The following is a 19,453-nucleotide window of genomic DNA, read 5'->3' on the forward strand; positions in this document are numbered from 1 at the left end:
CAATTGTGATATGCTTTTAAAGTATCAAATGTTTTATAAATGAGATAGACTCTTAATCTATCATTTATGTATTATGTATAGGCAATGTTTAATAAATATGTAAATTTAAACACAATTTTAATCAGGGAATCATTGAAAAGATTTGTATTGATTCAATTTTAATTTACTACATTGATTGATCATATTCTTCAAAATAACTAATAAAATAAAATAAAATAAAATAAAAGCAATTTTTAATTTAAACGGAATTATTTGAAACCTAATATACATGCAATTTCGTTTTTGTGTTTATCAATTACCTACCATACGTATTTGATGCCTAACGTAATAAATTTAAACGCTATGACATAAAAATTACAAACTTAAAAACCCATAAAAGTTGTAAAATATAGCAATCATGAAGCAGAAAAGAATAATAAAAGAGAAAGTATGGCTTTCAGGCTAAATTAATAAGTCAAAAAGTCATAGTAATGGGTGCTAGCATTGGAATAAATTATTTTTTAAACTTTGATAGAGATTGGAAACTTACATTAAACATGCAAGCAATTCTTTACTTTTGATGTTAAAAAAAGGTGGTGTTTTTATCACATAATCACAAAAAAAAATTTTGCAACATGGTGCTTGAACCATCTAACTAGTTAAACATCAAAAATGAAAAACAATTTTTTGCATTCTTGAAAATGTTATTAACTTATAACTCGATAAGAATAACTTATATTATGCGATAAATAGAATATTAAATGCGAAAAAAATGTTGAAATGCTTATAATTTTATAATCCTTTGATACAGATGGGACACCTCAGTTCCTTTTACATACTTTTTCTCACGTTCTAATTACAAGAAAAAATATTTTTGGGATTTTTTAATTTTTTAAAACAGTCTTTTAGTTACTAAAATAATCTGGCAGATTGTATTTGTACTAATATATGAAATCCAAAAAAAGGAGTCAGCAGTTTTTTTCATTCATATTCAAAAAAATTATACAATAATTAGTTTTGTGAATTTAAGACATTCCAAAGATAAGTAACTGTTTCTCTTACATCTGATGAACTGCAAGTAAATGTAAATAAATTTTTGGAAGTGGACCGTGTTTGAAGATTTTGCCTTTATCGCAGAAAATGACACCAGCGTTACATTGGTTTATCTTATAACAATAAATTATAGAAATGGTAAAAATAATATTTTGCACTTTCATTTACAGTTCTATAATTATATACCAAAATAGAATGAAATGGTTGCTGAGAATAAAAAATAACATATAAGTTGTTAATTTCGTTAAAATTAAGATCAAAATGAGACTTTTTCTATTATCAATTTATAAAAAAAACATATTAGCTTTAAATTTGTCTAAAAGTTTGGAGAAAAAAGTGTAAAAGTAAAAATTTTTTTTGACCTTTTTCTCAAATAAATATAATTCAATGAAACTCAAAATCGGACAACTTAATTTAAAAACTATCTTTCAACATTTAGTAAATTATTGCGACTATTTATCCGTCGTGAAATTCGTTGGAAATGGTCCTGAAACTGGTTAGTTGAATACATAGTGTTATTAGTTGAATACATTAGTTGAATACATAGTGTAACAAATTTTAAAGAATATTTTTAAACATCTAAAACTGTTATAATGTGCCAAAAGGAAACTAAACAGACGATTTTATTTCAGTTTCCTTAATTTGCAATTTTCTTAGAGCTACTTTAAGTGTAGACATTAATGATTTTAGACTTGACTGCTCTTCAACTGTTTAAACTAAAGGGAAAGTTTTCTAAGTATTTCATGAGTAGTGGACAAAATTTAGCTAAGAGGTTTCTAAGATTACTTCATGCTTCAAGAAACTGTAAACTAAGATTGCATTATAAAGTTTGTTGTATCTTACTTTCATTACTTCATTAGCGATAACATTGAAACCTATTATGTTTTTTAACAATAAATTTTGATTCCATAAATAATACATCATATATCCTATAGATTGAATTGTTTAAACATTTAAAGTAACACGTTTTAAGGATATTAATAGTAATAAAGAGGGAATTATCTAAGATTTAAATTATAAATAACTGCGAAAAAGCGAATCTATGTGAAAATACAATTTTTTTTAATTTCTTGCATGCAGTTTATAGTTAGCTATGTGATTCAATCCTATTTTGCAATTATCGAGTTCTTTCGCAAATTGAATCTTACTAGCGAAATACAAATGATGAATATAACGATTCACTGGTATGGTGAATTATTTAAGCAATTAAGCTACTTTTATAGTAATAGTGTCCCATTTTTAAAGTAAATAATGGTGGAATAATCTATGATTAAACTATTTATTTTATAATAGCAACCTATTAGTAAACTAGGATGAAATAATTCATTTTCTTTACCTCATGATGAGCATTTAGTATATTTTGGATACTCATTATACGATCATTAACTTTTTTTAGTATAAGATGTTGATTTTATGAATGATACATTCTAACAAACATTAGTTGATTTGTAAAAATGCATAAAAATACATATTACAATAGATTAAAATACAATTTGATATTATATTAATAAGTATAGCATTGATTTGATGGTAATCAAATTAAAATGATTCCAAAACTATGAAAATCATATTAAAATTTTGTAAAATATTCTTCGTATAATTGTACTTATCTTTCATAGTGGAGAAATAGGATTCGAGCACCAGTGGTGGCTTAGAACCCATCCAGTTTCATATTGATAGGTAAATTTTGTATTGAAGTAAAGGTGGTTTTTGCGCAATTCAGACCACGGCGCCACAATCATGCCATTGGTCACGAAATAGTGGAGGTCTAACCTCAATGATTTTCCACTGGCCTACAATAGGCTTTAACGTCGATGCTATATTTTATTTTTCTATTGCATCAAAAATGCTAAATTATCTGTTTCTGAACTGTAAAAACACGATTTAGAATTAATGTAATGAAGTTATAATAAGTCGTTTCAATTTTAAATGTACATTACAATGCAATTTTAAATTTAAATGACATTTTCTAAGAACAAATTCAATTACTTCGTAATACATTATGTATCTAAAATCATGTTTCAAACTTAAACGATTGAATCTTTAGCATTAAACATTTTAAATGATAAATGTAATTATTTATGTTTCATTAAATTACTAAAAAACAACTAAATAATTAATGAAAGAACATAATTAAAATTACATAAAAATATTGCTTTTTTCATTAATATGCAACAATTTTATATTCGATTCAAAACGTTTAGTGAAACATATTAAAAATTAAACATAAAGTTATGAAATTGAGTTTCGAAAGACAAAAATCTATACATAAAATATAGTTTCGATTTTTTTATACATCGAATAACGCTTATTGATAATAAATAAAAATTATCAAATAATATGAAAACAAAATTACTTAAAATATGAAACGATTTAAATACATTAAATATATTTAAATGCATATTAAATGATGAGATATTAACATCAAGATGGGATATTTAAAGACTTTCTATTTTTTACAAGCAAACCATTAAAGGATGAAAATTAAATAGCTTTCAGGTTTTACCTATGTCTGGTCGATACGTGATGATATAAGATGTGATTGGATTATTCCCTGGGTGTCCTGGTGTCCATGATAAACTAATGGAATTACTGGTTACTTCTAATGGTTTGAGATCTTGTGGTGGATCTGGTGGCTCTGAAAATTTTTAAAAGAGAAATATAAATGAAAACACTGGGAAAACGTTAATAGATCTCCTCACTAAATTGGGGGGTGATATTGATATTGAGAAATGTTTTAACCTGTTCAAGGTGGCTGCAAAATGCTATAACACTAAAGAAACAGGAATTAATTTCAATCGTTTGGTAAAACGATTTCACTCTCACTATTCCTGTTATCGGCATTTTCTATAATAGCAGACGATTGTTGCTTAAAGCAAAACATTTAGAATAAATTTTAAGATGGAATCGAAGGGTGGATGGTTAAACAGTTTTTCGATCTTGGATTTTCTTCAAGTAGAATCCTTAAGCAATTAAAATCTTTTGCGTTTAATGGAACATTTATATACAGAACCACAAATTGATTATAGGATATTAATAGCTGTAAAGATTGGCCCAGGTTTGGTCGTCCACGCTCAGTTCGTACAAAAAAAGCGCATTAAAAGAATTCGTGAAAAAATTCGAGGAAATTCACTGTTCTCTGCTAATAAAATAGCTGCAGAAGAGAACGTGACTTGAAAAAAAATGAAAGTTACATTAAATAAAGACCTGGGTTTTCGCCCTTGTCGCAAAATAAAAGTTCAGGGTTTGACAACTGCTTAAAAATTAAAAAGGTAACGAAGATGCAAGAAATTGCTGAACCGTCACGGTAACAAAAGTGCTGACAGAATAGTCTTTTCTGAAGAGAAAATATTTTGCACTGAACAAAGTTATAATGCTAAAAATAATGCTGCATATTCAGCAAGCTTCGGAGCTATACCTGAAAGTGTAAGAATTGTTCAACGCTTTCAGTACAAGAATTTTGTAATGACTTCCGCTGCAGTGTCAAATAATGAGAAATTTCCTCAAAAATTCATCAAAAACGGGGTAAAACTCAATGCTGGATATTACTAAAATGAATTACTGGATACACATTTATTACCAGATGCTGACAGATTGTATTCCAAAAAGGATTGGGTATTTCAATTCTGCACCGTCACACCGATTCAAAACAACACAGGCTTGGCTCCATGATAATTATTTGAAATTTTTTAAGCAAGAAGATTGGCCCCCTTATTCACCAGATCTAAATCCTTTAGACTTTTGTGTTTAGGGTATTCCGTTAAGTTAATGCTAAGTAGCAGAGAAGTTTAGACTCTTTCAAAGCTTCTTTGGTACGTAAATGGGACAAAGAACCTCTTAAAATGATTCGCGCCGCCATCGGGCTATGGCGTAAGAGATTATCTTTAGTAATCGATAAAGATGGTGTCGAAATGAATATATTTTTAAGGTAAAATTCCGTTTATAGTGTTCATCATATTGGTGTATTTATCATTTTCTATTTAATATCTGTACAACAAAATGATTCGATATTTGTAACAATATTTTGCAGCCACCCAGTAAACTTAAAAACATTATGAGATTAAAACATGTAAACATAGAAGTTTTTCTTCCTTAGGTGACTATTAAAATACCTAAGAGACTTTCCTACAATTCGAAATACTTAAGTACATAAACCTCTATATTCTTAGATTAAATTCATTTCAGAGTTCTGACGTTAAATATCTTCAGTGGTGGACGGATGGAGGGTTAGTTGATCTAATCTTGGGGGGTTTCTATGGTTTTCCTCTACATGAAATGCAAATGCGGGTTTGTTCAATCAAAAAGTCCTCGACGAAGGCTAGTTTGTCACAACGCGTGGTCCATGAGCTTCTTTTTTTCAGTGTAGAGTTCACAAAAACTAGGATACGAGATTGAACAATGATAGTTTTAAATTCAGAATTAGGTTAGCTGTTCGACGCCGGTTATAAAATTAAATAATTTGCTTTGAATTCTTTTAAATTATTATTTAAATTTATTTTCTGTATTTTAATTTCTATAATCAACTTTTTGTAAATTTAAACAAAATATATTTTTTTTTAATTGAATGCATTCTTTTTAATTTAATAGGCATCAAAAGCTATGTAATTTCAGTAGCAACAAGAATATTGATTTTACTAATATTTTTTTTTTAATGATTATTGAAAAAACTCTTTTTTTTATGATTCCAATTTAAAACTAATTTATCTTAGCTAGAAACTTTATAGAGTATGATATCACTATAGAAGAGACACGATGAAGGAACATATGCTAAAGTTTGTTGATAATATAAAGCAATTAATCAAGTCTTTCATGATTTATTTCTCAAAGAGGCTAAGAGAAACCATTAATTATGCCAAGGCTCGGATAAGCTCTTCTTAAATTAAATAAATGTTCAAAGCGAAGATAAAGTAAATCAGTTTTCATTTGGTAATTGCTAAACGTTTTCTGGCATATATATTGATAATTTTGAGTACGATTATTTTACACTGACTTTTTCAGAACATTCCTTATAAAATTTACAAAAAAGAAATTGAGTTCTAAATTAAATCTTAATTTAATGACAATGAATCTGTTTGGATAGTATTTAAATTCTAGATCCTACCACTTATAACATTTTTGAACATTTTATTATATTTTCTCAGTTGCTTTCAATCTATTGTGATTGAAATAAATGGAGCTTTAGCTTTCACATAATGAAATTGAAGTTCTGTTATTTTATTGTTTCTGGTAAATTTGAATACATTTGATTATGTTGGAAGTAAAACTTTATGACATTAACTATACTTATCCATATACTTTTGGCTCCAGTAACAAATTCAAATGCGTCATCACCCTGGATAATGGTTGATTTAATATTTGGAAAACTGCTTAGTAGCAATTTTAATAATTCAAAAAAAGCACTTCATATATTTCAATGAACTTAATCCAGGGGATGATTTTAGCCACAAATTCATAAGCAAAGGTGTTTTGTGAATGAAGATATTTTTTGTTACAAAGAATTTTATTATTTATTTTCATATACTTTAGTACTTTTGACCTATAACTGAATTATTTAGCCCGAATCTATAAATAAAGTTAGAAACAAAATCTGCAAAATATTTGTGCAATAAAACAATTGACGAAAAAGCGCAAAATATAATTTTAATTGTTAATGCAATATAATCTTAGTTGTTAATATAATATAATTTTATGTGTTAATATAATATAATCTTAATTGTAATTATAATATAATTTTAAGTGTTAATATAATATAATTTTAATTGCTAATAGAATATAATTTTAATTGTTAATGGAATATAATTTAAATTGTTCATAGAATATAATTTCAATTGCTAATATAATATAATTTTAATTCTGTCATTCAGTTCAAGATTTTTTTGTAACATTTAAGGACTATTACATTTATATTCATTAAAATTATTTTAATGCCTTAGCGTGCCCTAATTTAGTTTAAAACATATGTGTATTCATTTTTATAATTTCGCATTCTTCATATTTCGTAAGAATTCTATAAGCCTAAAACATTACAACAGTTAAACGTCAATTACAAATGATATTTCTTAATTTAAACTTTTAAAATATTTTTTTTATAAATTATCAAGTGTACATATTGATTTCTTTACAAAGTTGACTGGGGCTTTTAACCCTTTAAGAACAGGGTATAAATCAATGTTTATAAAGCAAGGATTTCTTAATGAAAGCAACTATCCCGAATTCCATGAATACTTTGTAAATACCGTCTGCCGAGAGAAAAAATTACGACCTCCAATTACGCAATCTTTCGAACCTTCTAGACGATCCCAGGCTGCTAAACTTTATTTTTAATTAGAATAACGCTCCTTTCAGCGTTGCACAGATAACATCAAAAGGCGTAACTCTTGGTGCAGAAATAATTAGTTTTCCCAACCAGTCAACCAGTGACGATAAAAATTGAACTTTCAGCAGTTTTCAGCGCAGATAAATGTCGCCGAAAAGAAACCTTAAGAGTTTTTGAAAATCTACGAGTTTTCTCGTATCCAGAGAAAAGAAACATTGTTATCTTTCATTTGCCTTCGATGAGAGAGCATTTTTGTCAAACAATGAAACTGTTTTGAATTGGAGTCTGTGTATTTATCAAAGCTTTTGTTTGTACTTGTGTTTGGTATTGTTTCTTTAAACGCAAAAGAGGACAACGACTTTGTTGTGTGATTTACCATAATCAAAGTATTTTTTTTTCACAACTAAAAGAAAATTGCGTTTATTTGAAATTTATATTTATTTTTAGCATTATTATTTTATATTAATTGAGGCAATTAAATCCTGTACATTATTTAACATAGATATTACAAGAACTAGCTAATTATTTTTTTAACTACATAAATGGAAGTAGTGTGAGTATTTTTTAAATTTTTATTATTAATTAACGAGATTATAAAATATTTACTTATGATATAATAATCTTTTATAACGGTGACCGCTGATTTCAGAGTCTTTAAGAAACTCATACGCTGTTTTAACACTTTCAGAATTAGAATTCTCACTTTTGAGGATTCCGCGTTTCTTGAGTGGTATTTTGAAAATCATTTCGTTTTGAAATCACGAGATTTTTCACAAAAAGCGATTTCCCAAGTACATGATGAAAATGTTTCCTCAACTAAACACCTCATCGTAGTGCATTGTGAAAGATAGTTAACTAGTAGGATGAAACTAGACTACAGACTAGATGATCGAAAATAAAGCCGAAAGGCCCCTATGGTTGTCAAGGAGTTGGTCTCGGACCAGGAAGATCACGGGTTCGAATCCCTCTTCAGGTATGGGAGTAAATTATCTCTCTGTTCTATTTGTCCTTACTGTGCCATTTGGGTGACATATAATTGTGTTGGGCGACATTTATTAAGGACTCCTATTTTTTTCTATTTTCTCTATTTTTTTTTTAAAGTAGAATGATGAACTATTAAATCTTTAATTTTGGCGAAACTTGTTCCCTCAAAGAATATATATATTTCATCGATGTATATTTCATCGACGATATATATTTCATCACTTTGCCAAATTTTTTTCTCGGAGTATATTCCATAAAACGGTTTCGTCAGAAACGAAGAAAGCTTCGTGATATTTTGAGTATCTATTTTTTATGGTGAATGGATTGGCGTTTCCTTCAGAAGTGGTTTGAAATCCACCAAGCTTTAAATTGAGGAATACCAACTTGTATGGAAGTAAACAAAAGCCAGTACTCAATGCTGACCGCATTGCTACCACAGTGCCAGTCCCGAAATTCATAACCCTTGACTCCTATGCTCCCAGAAACAACAAACTGGCTGTTGTGAAAGTGTTTTAACTATCGAGAGTAAAATAAAGCATCAATAGTTTAGAATAATAGATTTGCAAAAAATTCGGGTTTTAAGAAACAAATACAACTATCAAATACACTTATAGACAAAAAAATGAGCGCACCAAGAAAGAATCGTCAAAACGAAACGAAATTTCACATACGCAATGACTACTTTGATATAAGTAAATGATTAGAGAATCAAAGAAAAATGATGATCTTTGATTTTCTAATCATTTACTTACATCAAAGTAGTCATTACGTATGTTAAATTTTGTTTCATTTTGACGACTCTTCCTTGGTGAGCTAATTTTTTTTAATCATGAGCGTACAATAAAATGTATTATAAATTGTCTGAATATGAATAAAAAAGAAAAGAAAATATCTTGGAGATTAAAATTTTTTAGCGGTTTTCTTTCATAAGCTACAAAAACTTCTAAGAGAAGCTTTCAGGAATAAATAGGATCTAAAATTGATTTGTTAATCCTGTCAATATTTAAATAAACTTAAATGCACGATAAAACCTTTTTCAATTTAACATAGCAAATCTAATGATTTATGAAATTTTACTTAATTTATATTATTTCGTGTAAAATTTTTAATGCGTTGAAAATGATTAATTGAAATTTTAAAAATAAATTAATCATTTGAAAAATTTAATAGGAGTACGTTTTATTTTTACTCGACAGATGACTGATATTAATTTCCATTTATTTTCTAAGGAAATTTAATTCGGTTTTATATATTGCATTTTTAATTAAGTCTTTTATGAAATTTCAAGTTGAAATCAAACTTTCATTGAGGAGTATAGATACGAATGTAGTAGTAGAGAATAGTTATATATTTTGATTTGCTAGTTATAGAAATAAATGGCAAAAAATATTAAGTATAAAACACATTAAAGAATAAAAATATTCGATTCTATTTGCAATTACCTTACACACGAGAGATTAATAATAATAATTGAAAGTATTTTATATAAACATAAAAAAGTAATTATATCTTAGTAAAGCAGATAAATGTAATAATAATTTTCTAAAAGTCTATTCTCTTAAACACGATTTTACTCAAAATGCGAATCATACAAGAATATTATAATGATAAAACGAAGACATACAAGAAAAATATAATGTTTTTTATAACAGATTGTTCTATGAGGGTGATTTTTTTTTTTACATATTCCGGTTAAAAATTTCATCTCTTGCTATTCGAATAGCACCTGTAAATGCATAAACTTGATTGTCACTGGTTTTATTTGCTCATGTTTACTTTTTGGTTACAATAATTATAATATATGTATGCCAAATGTAACGATTTTTTTTTTGGGGGGGGGGTTGGAAATTGTTGTACGTAATAAAGAATAGGAAAAAAAAATAGTAATGAACCAAAACTTTCAAAATGCTTAAGTCCATAAACCTATTCTCTATATAAGTTATAAAGTAACACTTTACTGAGAGAAATGCATATCTGATTTGATTTAGGTGGTTAATTGCAATTTTTACAGGGTATGATGCCAATTTTGTCTAATTTCACATCTTTGCAGTATAATATGTACAATCAAAACTATTATTTATAAACGTATTCATTAATTAAAAAGTAAGTTTTATTTGTTAATAAATTTACTTAAATTTTATTAGAAAACAAGCTCACATATTTTTTTTTGATTTTAAGTAATCGTACGGGTAGGGGCAATTTAATAATTGCTCACATTTTAAAATTACTAGAATACGAAATCCCTTATAGTTCTATGTGACGAAGAGTAAAAAATATTTCTTTAGAAATAATAATAAGGAATAGTTACGTGTAGAGCTGACAGATTATGAAAATTTTAGCTAGCACAATAGTGATCTAAGATCCACTTTTTCTTTTAATTTCAAGATTTTATTATCATTTTTTGACGAAACTAAAATATATCTTTTAATTTTATTTTCGTCATAAAATACTTCTGTATGTGAGTATATTGCTGTATATATGCATGAAGTTTTGCTTAAACCCATAAGTTATCTACAGAGGGCAATGAAGAATCTACTTTAAATAAATTGTTTTCAAAAAAAATGTTTAGAAGTTTCATCATTATTATTTTTTGTAGTGTAAGATTCGAAGGTAATTGCTAGTAATTATTACTGCAGAAAAACATTACTCATTGCTTTTAAAATTAAAATTATAATTATAAAGAATTAATTATCATACTTACCTTGTACAACTAATCTTACAGTTGTTTTATCTTCCCCGAAAGGATTTGATGCAGAGCACGTAAATACGTCCGAATCCTTTCGTTGGCTGGATTTTATGATTACTTCTGAAATTTTGGCACCTCTACCATCGCTTTCTCGAGTGATGTATCTAAAATGTGTTTAAAATTCATTTAATCCTCATTATATTAATTTCAATTAGAACAGAAAAATTGTTTATTTGCAAACCTTAAAAAACTAAGCATATTTCTAGATTTTTCTCTTAAATTTATTATTATCTTCTCTTAGTTTCGAAAACATTTCTTCAGTTTCATACGATGAAGCATGTTTCTTCAATTTGTCAAATGTTCATTTAATTAATGACGTTTCCTAAAGCATTGAAATTATGGTGAAGATTATAAAATCAGTCTTCATTTTTGCATACAATTCCGTTTTTCTAGCCTCAATCTCAAATTTATTTCTTCCTTCTTTATCCTGTGTTTGTGCGAATTTGCCATAAATATATTTTACAAAACGATGTGTTTATTAAGAGATTGAAATAAGTATACATAAAATTATATTTATTGTACACTGGTAGAAATTTCTCGGAAAAAATGGATCAATGGGATTTTAATGGGATTCAAAATGGAATTTTATTTCACTGTTATTTTACCATTTTCAAACAAAACAGTGATATTTAAACAAGATGGTATTTAAACTGTTAACTGTGAGAGAAACCGTTTATTAACTGTTTTCCGTTGGCCATGGTACTGGCCTTTGGCTCAACATCTCAGTGATCACCTTGGAACAACTTTCCTCTTACAGCTTCAATTGACTTTCTTCCCACATGTCTCACAGCAATCTGCTCTGCGAAAGGTGGTTATACTGATTCTTCACAGATGGTAGCATTAATGCGACTTGATTGTGTACATAAACTAAAACACTTAGTCGGAACACTAAAAAAACACGAAGTCGGAATCCACAAATTGATTGTAATTTATATTTTTCGTAACTACAACCTTGTAGATACTGATTGTGGACAATGTACAGTGCTTCCCACTAGATGAAAAAGGAACACCATGAATAACATTTGACGTAGTGATCGGATCTTCATGTACTAGGACTCAATCTTAATATTATAAAGATGTGAAAATCGCAAATTCACAATCCGATTTCTCTCAAACTATTCGACCAATTTCATAAAAATTTTGTATTTTGCATTTAAAATTACATTCTTAAATATGGAGTAAAAATTTTTTACACATTACCACTCAAATTTTTCGATTACCATTAAATAAAATAATAAAATAATATTAAATTATTCTTATTTAAAGGTTTTTTTTTCGGATAGAATTATCTTTAGAAAAACGAACTTTATAATTGATTACGAAAATTTTTCGATTCGTTTATATTCTCGAGATGTGGCATCAAAGTAATATCAACAATTAGGATTCCAAACTCTTAACCACTCGTCTAGTTAGATTACATTTCCTTGCTACTATTTTGAAGGTAAGAAATCAAAATGTGTCGAAAAAAAAGTATTCTTATTCAAAGAAAGAACGTTTTTATGTCAGATTTTGTTTCTTAAAGTATCGCCTGTACCAATTAGTTAGCTTATTTCAGGGTTAACTCATAGTTGACACAGTTGATAGTAGTCATGAGTACACGTACTAGGGAGCTTGAAGATCCGTATACTAGATTAAAAGTTATTCAAAGTATTCTGTTATTTCTTGTTGCCTTCCAACCCCCAAAAAATCTTGGATAGTACTACTTTTGTGGATAATTGCTTAGGAGGGATCACAAACAGCTGTACAATGCTGAAGAAGTAATTGTGGCTGGATTTCATGTTAAATAAAGTATAGCAAATATAGTAAATAAAATACAGTAAATAAAATTCAGTATATAAATATAGTAAATAAAATATAGTAATAAAAATAACTTGTTGTGCTCCAAATTCTATAAGGCATTGGAGAAATCTCAAGAGACTTCATGATAATTTTGAGTTTAAAACGTGAAAGTGAAAACTAAAACTCTCGCTGATAGGTATAAGATTAAGATGTCAATACTGGATATGGACAGCATAGATAAGAATTCAAATTTTAAGTGTTACAATAGAAAGAAATTTATACACGAGTAATTTAATAATATAGCTTCATGGAACTAACAGATTTCGATCGGATTCCTTTCAGATAATCATGCTAAAAATATTTGGAGGGACGCTTAAAATACAGAAATGATTTAGTTCAAACTGTAGTCACATGTTTCAATTCAACCTTTAGCTTTATTGTTCCTTCAACAGAGCAAGTGCAAGTGACAGGAGATATGATCCACTGGCTGAAGACCGAATGTATTTTCAAAGCAAATATTCCTTCATTTTACATTTAAAGCGATGCTTTAACGACGAATAATATTATGACAAAACGTATTTCTTTGTTTCAAAGCTCTAATCTTTAGTGCTTATAATATTTAATAATATTGTGTGAAAACGAATAAAACAAAAGAAGAAGAATTTATTCATGTGTCACTAGAGCAATTTTTATTGCTATAGTTTGACTTTAAATAAAGAATTTTAAAACATAATAGTAAATAGCGTAGTTAACTGATTGTGAACTTAAAAAGTGTAACTGCAGCCTGTACACCCAATTAATAAGATTTTGACTGACATTGCAGTTGTATTATGTTAAACTTTTTTTATGCTTACACTGAAGTTAGTTTGTGGTTAAGTTGTGTTTTGTCAAATTAACCTTAAAATGTGCCATAATAAGTTAATTTAGAGCTGCCATCTATGCATGAATGAAAGTTTCGAGATTAAACTCCTGATATAACAGTGTAGTAGAACCTAAATTACCAGCACTCAGTCATACATTGCACTCGTTTACCGAAATGCTCTCCAGACTTCTGATCAAGCATATTTAGATAAACTTATTGATTTATTGTTCTAAAGATCGTGATTTTGCGCCTATAATATTGGTAAACTGCGCTACCGGATCACGAGTCATTAGTCGCATAATTACTACTCTTGAGACTTTATTTGCAGGAGAATGAAATGTGATATGTAATTCAAAATCCACATAACTGCGAAAAGCTATGTACAATTCAGAAATAGCATCAATAAAATTCCATTACGTAATTCAACTAGCTCACGAAAATGCAATTTTGATGTGTGAGTCTCAAAATGGAATTACTTTTTAGAGAAAGACATTAAAATTATTTTTCTAAATATGAAGCCTTGGTTAATTTTAAACTCGTTCTTTTTTAATGGGCCTATTAAATATGTTCAATTTTTATACCAAATATTTTTTTAAAAACTTGGACTATAAGCAAGTGGGGGTTGATTTGATACAATATATATATATATATATTAGATAAGTTCAAAATAAAGATGAAACAAAGGAAAATTGTAGACATATGAAAAAGAGGGGGGGGGATGACAATAATAAAAAAATAACAGACAACTTATTAAAAAAAAAAAAGGATGACATTTTTTTAAAAAAACCGGAAAATAAAAGATTTAATCTTTTCATCAGCCCACACGATTATATCCGCAAAAAAATCTCTCTTTTTTTGCGGATATAATCGTGTCGGCTGATGAAAAGATTACATATTTTATTTTCCGGTTTTTTTGAAAAATTTAATCTTTTTTTTTATTTTTTAAATCAGTTGTTTGTTATTTTTTTCAGTATTATTCCCCCCCTTTTTTTTTCTTCCTCTGTCTATATTTTTCCTTCGTTTTATCTTCATTTTGAACTTATATATATATATATATATATACGCACACATTAACATGACAAACATGAATAAAATAAAAACTAAATTGTAGAGAAACAAGAATGGTAAAAGCAAATAGTCGTTATCAAGACACATCTATTGCTATAAATGCGATATTTCTGAATAAAGAATAATTATCCTAAGATAAAAATTATTCTTTATATGTGTCGATATCGCAAAAAACCTTATGTTGTAAAAANTATATTTATATATATATTTAATAAAAAACACGAGTTAATACGAGTTAAACGAGAGTTAATATAAAATATTTTTATCGAAAACTTGTTTACCTGTTTTCTGGATATAAACTTAATGGAAATCCCTCGCGACTCCAAACAATATTCAATGGGGGATCTCCGGAGGCTGAACAAGAAAATCGTGCTTCTTCAGATTTTCTTACATGCACCACCTGTGTTGATGTTTGGATTTGAGGAGCAGCTACAAGAAAAAGAAGAAGGATATTGAAATGCCTTTTTTGACAGTTCAATTAAGTTTTTCGTTCAGTTAGTGAATTCAAGAAAATGCTAGCTTGAGGTACCATGTCGGATAGAAATGAAATTTAGTTCACCATATTTTAAATGAAACTATGTGAAGTTAGATGCAGAGGTCATTATAAATTCAAAAAATGCCATGTACTCTAACTAAATTTAGGGGACCTTTTCTTTCATTACGATACAGTTTTATTGATTTTCTATTTCATCAGGACATCAAAGTTATTTGTGATAAGGAACATGGAGAAATAAAGTATGATCAAAATTACCCAAATATGTTAAATTTTACAGTTTTTTTGGCTCTAAGGGTAAACCAAAATGATTGATAAATTTTTCAATAGCACTTTGGTATTGATTTTGGAAAAATTGAAACAAAAATATCGTTTTATAAAACGTGATAAAACTTGGTAAACGTACCAAAATTTGGTAATTTTATCATGATACTTCATATCATGGCTAGAAATCATTTATTTGGTAAATTTTACTTTTTGACTCTGTGTTTTTTACTAAATCCATGGTAATAACAACTATAATTTTAAAAGCAAAAATTTCCGATGAACCATTTAAGAAATAAAAAAAAAATATTAGTAACATAAATTAAGGCAGTAAATTTTTCTTTAAACCATAGCATACTAGAATGTGTTGCATCATCTAGTTTGGCTTTGCTTAAATGCTAAAATTTAAATATAAATTTTTTTTTAATGTAATGTGAATGAACGTAAAAACCGAAATGCACAGCAATTTAAGAATTCATTTGCTAAATGTTTGAGCTCTCATATGGTAAATTTCCCTTCCTCTCTAGCCTCTTTCTTATAGAGCAAAAACACGCGAAACGTTTGTCTTTTTAGATAAAGCATACTTTTAAACAAAAACAGAAAAAGAGTTACTCAGTCATAATTTCGAATAAAAAAATTAAGATTTTAAGTTTGGCCCTTTTAAAAATTTTGAAAAGAGAACACATTGGTTGTTTAATCAAATTTATTTTTGCTGCCTTCCAAAAGAAATATTTTCAACTTTTCTTCAAGTTTTCATCAACTTCAGTTTTTAACATTTATAGATTTTTATTTTTGGTTTCATAAAGAAAAATATTTCGATATTTCAGTTTTTTTATTAAATATATTCTTAAAGAAATATATTTTTAGCGAAGTTTTCTATGATCGAAAGTTATAATTTTGCACAACAATCATACTTAGAACTAAAAAACAAATATGTGGTGGTCTAAAACTTCACTCCAGAAGCAGAGAAGTAGGGTAAACTAACCAGTGAAGGAACACTTAAGCTTCGCTTTCCTTTTAAAAAATCATATTAATTTCAAAATTCGTAATTTCAGTTAAATGACAGTGTCAACATATTTGTTACTAATTGCAAATTATGCAAAAAAATTGCAGAGAACTTACATAATATTGTTTTAAAGTTTTGGAGGTTCAAATAACAAGTAGTAAGAAGACCCAGTGAAGGAACAGCTCTTACCAGTGAAGGAACACAAAATTGCCCAGTGAAGGAACACTTAATTTTGGTTATTTTTTAATGCTCTTTATGAATTTTTTAGCCATACAAATACAGTCGGACATCTATTTAACGAACTTCCATTCTACGAATTTCCCTATTTTACGAATTTTTTCGAGGAACCAAGAGCATTTTGGAAATTTTTTTGTAAAATAACTTCCATATAGCGAAGTGAATTTTCTATTTAACGAACTTTTCATTGAGATCCAATTTCCCTATTTTCCAAAATATTTCTTAACATTTTAAACTTGTTAAAGCAATTTATGGGGGAAATGACATTAAATTAATTTTCGAAGCCACTGCTTTATGAAATGTATTACTGTTTTGTCTAAAAATTATCTTAGAGAAAGCAGTAAATTCCCTTTCCCTTTTTGTTTGCACTTCAAACGAAAAACTCACTTCAAATTAACGGATTTCATCCGTAGCAATTTAACTTAACGCAAGTGGTAATGTATGTTTAAAATTACTTTTATAATAAATGCAACTATATTTTTATACATAAATTTAGACTTTTTTTAGTTGAAAATGTATATAGCATGATAGTGTAACACTGGATAATGTTTTGCTCTATTCTTGCTTTCCATGCAGATTTCTTTTATGGTTGAGATTTATATGATAAATAGTAGATACTAGTTTACAAGATAAAAGTGTATCAATTGCTATTTTAATTATGTCTAGTGTTTAAGAATTTAAAACCTGTTTTGTGTTGTTTAAGTATTTTAAGAGGTGATTTTCTATTTAACGAATTTTCCATATAACGAGCTTATTATTGGTATTAAGTGATTTTGTTAAATAGAGGTCCGACTAAAAACAAGACTATTTGTGAAATTATGAGATACAAGTACTTGTAAAATGCTAACTTTTTTCTGTAATCATGAACTAGAAATTAAAGTGATGTTAAATACAAAATAAATTTAAAAAAATCGTTCTTTCTTATAATTTGACAGTCAAATCTAAATCATTGTGTCATCCGATGCTGTTTATTATCATTATTATTTTATCACCTTTTTGTTTACTCTTTTTCCTCTTATTTCTTGAAGCTTTTTTTCTTTTTTAAGTATTTTTTCTTTCTTTTTCTTTTCCATGTTCTCTTGTTTTAATGTTTTTTAGATCTTTCAGCCTCTTGAAATTTTTGCCATTTCTCTGAAGTTAGTGCAAAAGGTAATTTATTCGCTTTTCTTCTTATTTGACCTTTCTTTTTATCATCAATATTTGGCCAATGTAAATGGCTCTTCCAAACTTCTTCTGATTTTTCAGCAACATTTCTAGAATGCCTTTCTCGAAAATAGACGGGGGAAAGGTGTCTTGAAGTTTGAGGCAAATCCATCTCTTGTTGACTTATATCTAGAGGATCTTTAGAAGTACTGATTTTACTTACAGAATCATTTCTTTTTTCAACTAAGAGAATCAGCATGAGGACTCATTTCAAATTCGATATCTAATATGCATTCATTATCAATACTAGCTTCAGTTCCTAAGTTTGACTTAACCAAGTGGTCTTCTTTTAATACGTGCTTCTTCCATATTGGAAAAAGTACAGGCTCTTGGACATTTTCGATATTAGACTCTTCCGTCAATGCTGTGTTAAAAATTTACAACATATCTTGAGGGATTTCCCTCTCAAGCTTCTGAAGAAATTGAGTATCGTTTCTGTTTAACTTTGTTTTTTGTTGAGGAACTTACTTCTAAATTCTAACATTGTAAAGTAGTTTCTATAAATTATATAATCACGTTGCTATCCTATAATGATAGCTTATTAGGAGTTCTTGGTGCAAAAGCCAGCGAAAAAATGTTCTATTTTTATGATTATATTTAATTAGTTTTCGATTTGTAAACATAGTTTATTAAGTTGCCTAACATTTGATGTAACTACACACCCCGTTAATAAATATAAATTATAATTTTTTCATAAATTAAGCTATTAAATTAACATTTTGAACTGAAATTATTTCAGGAATTATTCATACAATTTTTAACAAAATTTCGGTTGTCCTCTATATAGCAGAATTACTTATCCTAGAGTCATGTAAAATCATATATCACACATTACTGTTCATTCACTGGAAGTATTCCCAGTGTAGGAATATGCCTGTTTCTTCACTGGTTAGAAGCTGGTTTTTGTCTTTTAAACAGAATTTTGATGTATAATATGACTAAAAGTACAAGAAAATTACGAAATTTCTTTTATTTTCATTAACTGAGAAATGAACCCAGTAAAGAAACATTTGTTCCTTCACTGGTTTTTCATCGTTTGGTGATCCAGTGAAGGAACATGCCTGTTCCTTCACTGGTTGGAAGTTGTTTTTTGTCTTTTAAACAGAATTTTGATGTATAATATGACTAAAAGTACAAGAAAATTAAAAAATTTCTTTTATTTTCATTAACTGGGAGAAAAACCCAGTAAAGGAACACTTGTTCCTTCACTGGTTTTTCATCGTTTGGTGATCCAGTGAATAAACACCCCCTTATCTCAGTACTTGATTATGCTATGGTGCTTTAAAAAAAATAAAACGTAACTTCAATAACTATATTTTGAATTCTCTTTTTCACAGTGAGAAAAATAAGACTACTACATGCAATTAATTCCACTTCAAACATATAAGTACAAACACTCACCTTATAATTTTTTCAACGAAACAAGGTGTTGCAGAGATAATAACAAATTCAAAAATTTTTTC

General features: G+C 27.9%; 1 protein-coding gene across 1 annotated transcript in view; it reads right to left on the bottom strand.

The window, feature by feature from the left end:
* LOC107441504 (cell adhesion molecule Dscam1) overlaps window positions 1-19,453 on the bottom strand; it is a 410,456-nt gene that overhangs the window by 137,362 nt on the left and 253,641 nt on the right. Inside the window, exons 11-13 of the mRNA XM_043043537.2 lie at window positions 15,069-15,216; window positions 11,034-11,182; window positions 3,539-3,670 (exon numbers count right to left, since the gene is read on the bottom strand). Coding sequence (XP_042899471.2) covers window positions 3,539-3,670; window positions 11,034-11,182; window positions 15,069-15,216 — 429 coding nt within the window. The remainder of the gene's footprint in view (window positions 1-3,538; window positions 3,671-11,033; window positions 11,183-15,068; window positions 15,217-19,453) is intronic.

Source organism: Parasteatoda tepidariorum, chromosome 8, assembly GCF_043381705.1.
Source record: "Parasteatoda tepidariorum isolate YZ-2023 chromosome 8, CAS_Ptep_4.0, whole genome shotgun sequence".
NCBI classification, from domain to species: domain Eukaryota; kingdom Metazoa; phylum Arthropoda; class Arachnida; order Araneae; family Theridiidae; genus Parasteatoda; species Parasteatoda tepidariorum.